The sequence below is a fragment of the Gadus macrocephalus genome, chromosome 3 (genome assembly GCF_031168955.1).
Source record: "Gadus macrocephalus chromosome 3, ASM3116895v1".
In the NCBI taxonomy this organism is placed as follows: domain Eukaryota; kingdom Metazoa; phylum Chordata; class Actinopteri; order Gadiformes; family Gadidae; genus Gadus; species Gadus macrocephalus.
Genome location: NC_082384.1, coordinates 12,590,225 through 12,600,224, shown reverse-complemented (window position 1 = coordinate 12,600,224; position 10,000 = coordinate 12,590,225). Strand labels below are relative to the sequence as shown.

Sequence of the window (10,000 nt, the reverse complement as noted above, 5' to 3'; positions counted from 1 at the left end):
AGGGTAGGGACTGTTGCCTGGGAAACAAAACATAATTTTTGTCATTTATCAATAGAGCTTAGAGGTATACCTGTGGTCGTGACATGGATACACATGAAGGTCCAGGTTCAATTTGTTATTAGCAGGTGGGCTCTGCGTTTTTCTTTTTTAAATTGAGGCCGGTCAATGACAATGCTATTTGTAAAAAAGTGTTATGTGGTTAAAATTTCCGTTGATCTGACCATATGTCATCTCGATTCCCTGTGGTTAGTGGATAGTTCCTTGGTTAATTGGTTAATTGGTTGGATGTGTGTTGTTATGTTGATCTATTTGGCATGTGGAAATGGTATAGCAAGGTTTGGTTCAGTTTTTTTTTCCTAATTAATAAAGCCTTCCAATTGGCTACTGTTTATCTCGTCATTGATTATGTCATTAGTTGTTGTTAATAACGTTCATGGCCTGTTTGAGCTCCTGTAAGATGAGGTGAAAGTGGGCAATGAGCACTAGAAGAGGTGCTCATGATTTAATCCCCATATCTCGTCGCCATAACTTGACCTTGGCCGATGATTCAATGGGACAATAACCCTTTTAAGGATATTTTTAAATAACCTGACATCCGTGTTCACAACACAAACGGGTCGCGGTCATTATACTGAGAATGCACACCCAGTGAGAAGATCTCCCAGAGCAGGATGCCGTAGGACCACACGTCGCTCTCGTAGGTGTAGACGTAGTCAAAGATGCTCTCTGGGGACATCCACTTGACCGGCAGTCGGGCCTGAACACACAGTGGGGATTAGTGATCCAGCAGACAACATGAGATACCTATGCTCGAAGTAGTGGTCACACGGGGGATTAGTGATCCAGCAGACAACATGAGATACCTAGGCTCAGAGTAGTGGTCACACGGGGGATTAGTGATGCAGCAGACAACATGAGATACCTAGGCTCAGAGTAGTGGTCACACGGGGGATTAGTGATCCAGCAGACAACATGAGATTGATAGGCTCACTGTAGTGGTCACACGGGGGATTAGTGATCCAGCAGACGGCATGAGATAGCTAGGCTCAATGTAATGGTCACACAGGGGGATTAGTGATCCAGCAGACGACATGAAATACCTAGGCTCACTGTAGTGGTCACACTGGGGGTAAGTGATCCAGCAGACGACATGAGAAGATAGCTAGCGGTGGACAGCAGTACAGGGGCTAGGGTCACTGTAGTGGTCACACAGGGGGATCAGTGATCCTGCAGACAGAGCAGCAAAGGCTCACTGTAGTTGACCACTACAGACCACTACCGGTTCAGCGGCAGACGGATCGGTGAAGGAGTGTCAACCGGTGCTGCTAGGGTCATTTTTCGAACCCTCAAAATTAAATTCTTCATACTGCCAATGGCTTCCACAGCTGTGGAAGCTGTGGTAAAATACTGTTTATTAGTTGTTGCTCATTAAATCGTACGTAAGTCGTTCAATCAGAAGTGTGCAACGGCACCCTGTGATGCTATAGTCGTTCGTCATCAAGAACCTTCAAAGTCAATTCTGCCGGCCGCAAAGAGTTTCAATAGCAGAAATGTAAGGCTTTTACGACGAGAACGAGGCTTCTAGCACAGATTGGTTATGGAATAAAAAAAACATTATCAAATTAATTGAATCCCTTGATAATTACAGACTTCCATGCAATAACCACAGTTCTGAAAGAAAAAGGAAATATCTATAATACAATAAAAGGCTTTCTGGACATTAACGTAAATACTAATTCAGAAAGACCCACTCACAGGCGGCTTACAGGCGTACTTCAGGCCTCTGCTCCCGCCTATTTTCCGCCATTAGCGCAAACAAACACCAAGGGGAAGATTGAAAGAGAGGAGCCAAGAGACACAAACATGGAGGTCGGAGTGGGGGGACGGGACGGACTCACGTTGCCTCTGAGCACATAGTTGGAGTCGGTGGTGATGTCCCGGGCCAGGCCGAAGTCACAGATCTTGGCCACTCTGCCGCGGGTCAGCAGAATGTTGCGGGCGGCCAGGTCTCGGTGGATACACTGGGTTCACAGGGAAGCGTGTTGACACTGCAGCCTGGAGCACTTTGCTCTAGTGCTGACCTGTCTACCGCACTGCATCACACACACAAACACGTACACACAGACATGCAAGGACACACGCAGATGTGCGCACGCAAAACACACACAAACACACACACACACACACACACACATACACACACAAGCATAAACAACGAAACACGCATGCATCCACAGACACACATACATGCATGGACACAAGCATGTATGTGTGTGTGTGTGGGTGCGTGCTCATGAGCGCAAACACACACACACACACACACACACACACACACACACACACACACACACACACACACAGAAATTAACAGACACACGCATGCGCACACACATACACACACACACACACACACACAGACACACAGACACAAGCACTAAGCCTTACATTTTTGGAGGTAATGTACTCCATTCCTTTGGCCACCTGGTAGGAGAAGCTGAGGAGATCCTGGGCGTCGATGGACAGCTCATCGATATCATCTGGATGGAGAGAGAAGAGGCGTGTCACTTAGAGGATCTCCTTCTCCCTGCAGGCGGCGAGCACAGGGGAACCGGTCAATACCGCTCTGCGCTAGGCTGGCAGGGCCGACGTCCTCCGATGGGGATAAATGTCTATAGGCGCACATCCCTATGGTTGAGGCACTCAGCTCTGAGCTCAAACCGCCGACAAACTCTCACAGGATTGCTTTGAGAGGCTCACTTTCTGAAACTCAAATTGCACGGTAACAGCAATTTTACAGCGTAATGCAAGGTTAGATAGGATAGTACTTTATGCTTCACAGGTAGGAATGTGGGGGTGATACCCTGTATGCTGTACTGGACTGCTACTGTGACGCCAGGGGGACATAGTTTTCACCATCTCCTCCCGTTCAGTAACGCCAACTGGGGTCCGTCTCTCCCCGTCTCTCCCCGTCTCTCTCTCTCTCTCTCTCCCCGTCTCTCTCTCTCTCTCTCTCTCTCTCTCTCTCGTTCTAGTATTAATGACCGTAACTGTCTCTCTGTATCCGGCCCTCGGTCGCGGCCTCAGTTTCCTGTTTCTGGCAGCTTTCTGCCGTTAATACGTTGAACTGCTTCTGCTGCTTCCTGAATCCTGCGCTCTGTGTCCTCCCTGACCCCAGGTTTCCATTATTCAGTTGGCTTTGATGAATAAACCATAGGAGAGCCGCGATGTGTGCTTGTTCAGAAGAGTCACTCGCCAGCCAAACACACCGTCTCTGTTAGTGAATGGAGGTGATGATGATGGAGGTGGGATAAATGTATTGGACAAGGCTGGGCTGATTTGTTTTATTATTTATCATCACAAATAGTACTAACATAATCAATAGAGTCGGCTTTAGGAAAACCATGTTTAACCATGTGTAAGGACCGGGTGTCTTGCGGAATATTTATGGGTTCCCACCTGATTCAGAAGGCCTCTCTTTCTCAGACGGACGCATTGGCATGTAGTCACTGCCGATGACCTCTCTGCTGCAAAGGTGAACACGCACACACACACGCACACACACACACACACACACACACACACACACACACACACACACACACACACACACACACACACACACACACACACACACACACAATAATTTAATAAGTTGGTTAAAGTAATGGTGTAATGCTTGATGTGCACACACACACACACACACACACACACACACACACACACACACACACACACACACACACACACACACACACACACACACAAATAGCTCCCTCACACACACACCTTGCCGGCTCTCTCTGTTTGTGCACATTGCGGTAGTAGTTGCCCCCGGTCTGGGTGTTGAGGAACAACTCTTTCTTCCTGCGCAGGAAGTTGAGGAGGTCCCCATAGCAACAGTACTCTGTGATCACCAGAGTGGGGCCTGCAGATGGAGGACAAAGTTTTATAACACAACATTTTGATCTAGTGGGGGGATAAGGGGATATAAAAGATGGTTTTACCATCTCCAATCCTACTGTCTTCTGTAGACAAACAGTAATAAAGTGTCTGTCCCTTGTCGTGTTTTATCAATAGAACCATGGAGTTGTCGGTACAAGACTCCCGTCTCTCCATAAAGCCCATATTTGGGAAGATCAGATGTTTTTCTCAAAGGCTGACACTTTATGGGCCTGGGGTACACCAACGTTCATGGAACCTGAAAGACCTGCCATTTCTACAGGCTAGCGCAAATGGCCTTTGGATCAACAGAACTTCCTTGCCCTCAAGTGGGTTTCCACTGGCTTTGATTAGACAAGCCTGAGGTCATGATGCATACACAACCACACACAACCACGAACGCACGTACACACACACACACACACACACACACACACACACACACACACACACACACACACACACACACACACACACACACACACACACACACACACACACACACACACACACAGCTCCCCTCACCTCCAACAGTGCACGCTCCGAGCAGGTTCACGATGTTGACGTGGTTTCCAAGGTAACTGAGGACCTTTAGCTCGGACATCAGCGCCTCCTTCTCCGTAGAGTGGGCGTTGGCTAAGAGGACATCATCAGGGTTCCATCATTCAGACGGTGTCCCCGTATAAGAGTGTTGCATGTACCCTATCACACATAGGCAAGTACAAGCGCACACACTTACGTTTGAGCATTTTGACAGCAACAGTCATGACAGTATCTGCAGAGCAGAGTCCGTAGGCTGTGGCTATTACAACCTTTCCAAAGGCCCCTGATCCAAGTGTGTTACCTGCAGGTTGGCACACACACAAACACACAAACAGACAAACACATGCACATAAACACACACACAAACACCACCATTTAAAATTCAAAGTAAAAATTGTAATGTACTTTGGGAAGCTAATTCTAATTCGGAAACTTTAGAAACAACTCACAAACACACACACACACACACACACACACACACACACACACACACACACACACACACACACACACACACACACACACACACACACACACACACACACACACACACACACACTAATACTTGCACATGCATGCACACACACAAGCATACCAAAGCGTAGTTTCTGGCGAGGAAACTCCCACTTGGGGTCGTACGGGAGCTGGGTTGGATCAATGTAAATGTAGTTGTTTCCATGGATACTGTCTATCACCTTCCACTGGATTTGGAACTTTGGTTTCTATTTCAGAGAGCGACACAGAGAGAAAAAGAGAGACAGAGAGAGACAGAGAGAGACACAGAGAGAGACAGAGAGAGACACAGAGAGACACAGAGAGACACAGAGAGACAGAGAGAGACAGAGAGACACAGAGAGACACAGAGAGACAGAGAGAGACAGAGAGAGAATTCCAAAGTTAGGCACTGTTTAAAAGCAGGTTTAACATTATATTGGATTAGTAAAGTAAAAAGGTAATATTTTACTAAAAATAAAAATACACCAACTCAAGTTTCTGTCTATTACCGTAAATAAAAATATACGGTAATACTATGTTTGAAATCAAATGTGTTGTTAAGTTGGTAAGGTTAGGGCAAGTGGGTTAGGGTTATCTCTAACCCATACCTTTTTAAATAATGTATCAATGAAATCCGTAGTTAACGTGAACACCATAACCTTAGTTAATATGGACAACAGTATTAAACATGAACACCATAATGATATCATCTGTTAAGTATTTGTCAGTAAAAGGCTAATTAACTAATGTTAATGAATGCTTCATTAATGTACCCTTATCGTTAAGTGTTACCATTACATTTTAAGAATTGAAAGCAGATAAAAAAAAAAAATAGATAGGCAGCTCACTTATATTTCCATATCAATAATATATGAGGCACAAGAGATCATTTATTAATATCAATAAACATTACCCTGTGCTGCTAATGTTTCAAACTCCAAGCTGTGTTAAGTTGCATACAAAAAACAATTCATGCAACTTTAATCGCATTCTATACATAAGAGAGCCGAGGAAAAATGAAATGACATGAAAAACAAATGTCATAAATGATCCGTTGGCTCCGTGTTTGAACGTCTCCTGCGACCGGCCGTGTGGCGCCACAGACGGGCCCTTCTCTCTCCCATGGTCTGTCCATGGCTCTTATTCTCTTCAATGATACGGCCACTGTCCTGTCCATAATGGTACCAGACCATATGACAATGTTGTCCCTAACCCTATTGTCCTCAGTTTCTTCAATGTGCGTATTCAGAAGGTGGTATGGACCAGCGTCAACGCCCCCCCCCCCCCCCCCCCCACACACACACACACACACACACACAACGTCAAGACTTCAGAATCCAATTAGGACGTGTCTGACTGGACTCCCTCATCAGTCCACCGCAGAGCATAGATAAGCCCCTCAACGTCCATCCCAGATGGATGGACGTTGAAAAGCCCCAGCATAGCAGCGGAGGACCCAGTGAAACCCTGGGAAAAGCTCTGGCTTCTCCGGGGCGAGGACCGGGGCTCACAGCTCACCGAGCGCTTAACAAACATAACGCAATCGATCGTCACAATGTATGCATGGTCTGCACCCACTCACACGCACCCAGAGCAGGGAAAGAACCCGTTCCATCAGATACGACACTGATAATCTGGCTGAGACCCGCAGCGAGAGATCATTAGCAGGGAAAGCTTGGCCTCCTCATCGCACGCAACAACACAAGTAAATAAATAGGAGTCACAGCCGGCCATTAGTTAATGACTACTGCAGCCCCAGCCAAACACTCATTGCTCATAAGTGCTTGTTGTGGCATGTTATTTTGTGTGTGTGTGTGTGTGTGTGTGTGTGTGTGTGTGTGTGTGTGTGTGTGTGTGTGTGTGTGTGTGTGTGTGTGTGTGTGTGTGTGTGTGTGTGTGTGTGTGTGGCAGTGTGGCAGTGGACCCCTATGCCCCCTGCAGCAGAGAGCCTGCTGTATGCCTCCACCATTCCCATATCTCTGCAAAGCAGTTTTTACCCCCATTGGATTCCCTGTGTGTGATGCTGGTGGTGGTTCAGGCCTCAGGGGGGCGAGGGGACGTCATAAGAGGTCTGCCATCGTTATTAACCCTAACTTATTCAGCGGACTGTAAGAGCTTATGTGTGGCTTGCTGTTTCCTGTCCGTTTTTTGTATTAACCTTGTTAAGTTGTGGTGTTACACCTCTCTTGGCCTAGCCTGAGAACCAGACAATTCTCTGGAGCGCATTTACTCTGCAGATAAGGTCTGTCTCCCCTCCCAAACCAAAAGGTTTCTGCCCGGTACGAGATAGCCCCACCAATCACAACCGTCCATCTAGTATGAGGCGGGATCAGTACGGTGAAGCACTTTGAACCACAACAAAGACGGCTGCCGCTGACAACGCTCCGTCGGTACCGCCGTCCAGACAGTATTCTACTGGTACTTCATCAACACACCTTGTTCTTCCAAATTCCTACGGCAAAAACGGCAAACCTGGTTCCCAGACATGTCGATGGTACACAATCACAGTGGCCCTCTGCTGCAAACATGTTGTCTGCTGTAAGCATGTTGACTGTATGCATGTACAGTCCAGTGTACGCTAAGCATATGCATGGACACTGAGGTCCAGTGTATTCCATGTATAGGCCCGTGTGTATGTTCATGTGTATACTGTCCAGGCACCGCCCACTGACTGGTTACCTGTAAGTACTTGTAGATCAGGACCACCAGAATCAGGCTTAGTACCACGCCAGTGGCCAGCATGCCGGTCAGCAGGGGTCTGAAGAGCTCGTGGGGAACCGTCCGTTCTGGAACACATTCAAGAACACAGAGACACCCACCAGCACACCGCCCAGTGAGAACTCATGTTTCATAGGCTCGTAACCTGGCAACAGACAGACAGAGAGACAGACAGACAGACAGACAGACAGACAGACAAGACAGACAGACAGAGAGACAGACAGACAGACAGACAGACAGACAGAAAGACAGACAGACAGACAGACAGACAGACAGAAAACACACACACACACACACACACACACACACACACACACACACACACACACACACACACACACACACACACACACACACACACACACACACACACACACACACACACACACACACACACACACACACACACATTGTTTCCCATACACAAAGCAGCTGTGGTAAAGGCGTTGTTGTTGTTATGTTGATGGGGATCTTAGCGTGTCTCCAGCAGTTAATCCCAACATGCATAGTCAGCATTCACTAACTCTGTTTAATCCAGTGACCCCACAACTAGCCCCCCATGCACACGTCGTTGTGTGTGAGAGTGTGTGTAAGCGTGAATGTGTGTGTTTGCAATTGTTGTATGAAGGTGTTATTGTAGCAAAAGTCTTTAACTGCAGATTTTGTACGCGTACACTAAAGTCACAAATGTGTACAACAGTACATTTGATGTCGTAAAATATTTTTTGTAAATATATTGTGATCATTAAATAGTGTCTACGAGTTCACAAGTCTGTGTTGCAGGTGCACAAAGCCTATCCTGTGCTGTGCATCACAACTTCAAAGAGTCATACACTTGACACTTTTGCTACAATCATTGCAGCGCAGTTGGTGGGAAACACATTCACACAGACTTGCAGGAGCAGATTCGAGCAGTTGTAACGATGAACTTGTGCTCCCTCATTAAAATGCTGAATCAACATAGCGTTCTATATCATTTTATTTGTGAGGACATTTTTCACAGATGTGCAACTTCTGATGCGTTAGTTTACATTTGGGTTTACGAATGCACAAAATTTGGGCATGTTCTCAGATTATGAAACACGGGTGTGGAAATGTGTTTTGCACCAACTGCGCTGCAATGATTGTAGCAAAAGTGTCAATTGCATGACTCTTTGAAGTTGTGATGCACAGGATAGGATTTAGGCACCTGTGTGAACTCGTAGACCCTATTTAACAATAGGGTGTTTACAATGGTAGAAAAAATATGTCTGTCTGTCTGTCTGCCTGTCTGCCTGTCTGTCTGTCTGTCCATTGGTCTGTCTGTCTGCCTGTCCCCTATCTGTCCCTGTGTGTCTGCTTACAGCTGATAGAGAACAGTGTCGTACCCTGTCTGTCCCCCAGTGTCCCCCTGTGTCCCTGTGTGTCCCCCTGTGTCCCCCTGTGTCCCTGTGTGTCCCCCTGTGTCCCCCTGTGTCCCCCTGTGTCCCCCTGTGTCCCTGTGTGTCCCCCTGTGTCCCCCTGTGTGTCCCCCTGTGTCCCCCTGTGTGTCCCCCTGTGTCCCCCTGTGTGTCCCCCTGTGTCCCCCTGTGTCCCCCTGTGTGTCCCCCTGTGTCCCCCTGTGTGTCCCCCTGTGTCCCCCTGTGTGTCCCCCTGTGTCCCCCTGTGTGTCCCCCAGTGTCCCTGTGTGTCCCCCTGTGTCCCTGTGTGTCCCCCTGTGTCCCCCTGTGTGTCCCCCTGTGTCCCCCTGTGTCCCCCTGTGTGTCCCCCTGTGTGTCCCCCTGTGTCCCTGTGTGTCCCCCTGTGTCCCTGTGTGTCCCTGTGTGTCCCCCTGTGTGTCCCCCTGTGTCCCCGTGTGTCCCCCTGTGTCCCTGTGTGTCCCCCTGTGTCCCCCTGTGTCCCCCTGTGTCCCCCTGTGTCCCCCTGTGTGTCCCCCTGTGTCCCCCTGTGTGTCCCCCTGTGTGTCCCCCTGTGTCCCTGTGTGTCCCCCTGTGTCCCCCTGTGTGTCCCCCTGTGTGTCCCCCTGTGTCCCCCTGTGTGTGTGCTCCTACCGCTGATGGAGAACAGTGTGAAGGCCTCCTCCTGGTCCGAGCTGGCCACACACTCAAGGGTGTGGTACTGGGCAAACTCCCTGGTCACGTTCAGTCGGCTCTCCACTTCACTCTTCCCGAAAGCAGAGTGCGTCACCATGGCAACCTCGTGAGCCTCCCATTGGCTGGCGTTGGGCAGGTGTGAGCAGCTGTGAACCACAAACCACAAATCAGCTTCCTGTCCTTGAACGGACAAAGGCCACACCTCTTAGTTTCTGATAAGATGCAGGCCTCAA

At 48.2% G+C, this 10,000-nt stretch overlaps 1 protein-coding gene across 2 annotated transcripts in view; it reads right to left on the bottom strand.

Moving 5' to 3' along the window:
* kitb (KIT proto-oncogene, receptor tyrosine kinase b) overlaps positions 1-10,000 on the bottom strand; it is a 20,543-nt gene that overhangs the window by 2,035 nt on the left and 8,508 nt on the right. For both annotated transcript variants that reach the window (XM_060046202.1, XM_060046201.1), the window contains exons 9-19: positions 9,726-9,913; positions 7,657-7,763; positions 5,078-5,204; positions 4,679-4,783; positions 4,465-4,575; positions 3,787-3,925; positions 3,457-3,524; positions 2,446-2,537; positions 1,899-2,021; positions 646-757; positions 1-17 (exon numbers count right to left, since the gene is read on the bottom strand). The exon at positions 1-17 is cut by the window's left edge and continues 83 nt beyond it. In XM_060046202.1, coding sequence (XP_059902185.1) covers positions 1-17; positions 646-757; positions 1,899-2,021; positions 2,446-2,537; positions 3,457-3,524; positions 3,787-3,925; positions 4,465-4,575; positions 4,679-4,783; positions 5,078-5,204; positions 7,657-7,763; positions 9,726-9,913 — 1,189 coding nt within the window. The remainder of the gene's footprint in view (positions 18-645; positions 758-1,898; positions 2,022-2,445; positions 2,538-3,456; positions 3,525-3,786; positions 3,926-4,464; positions 4,576-4,678; positions 4,784-5,077; positions 5,205-7,656; positions 7,764-9,725; positions 9,914-10,000) is intronic.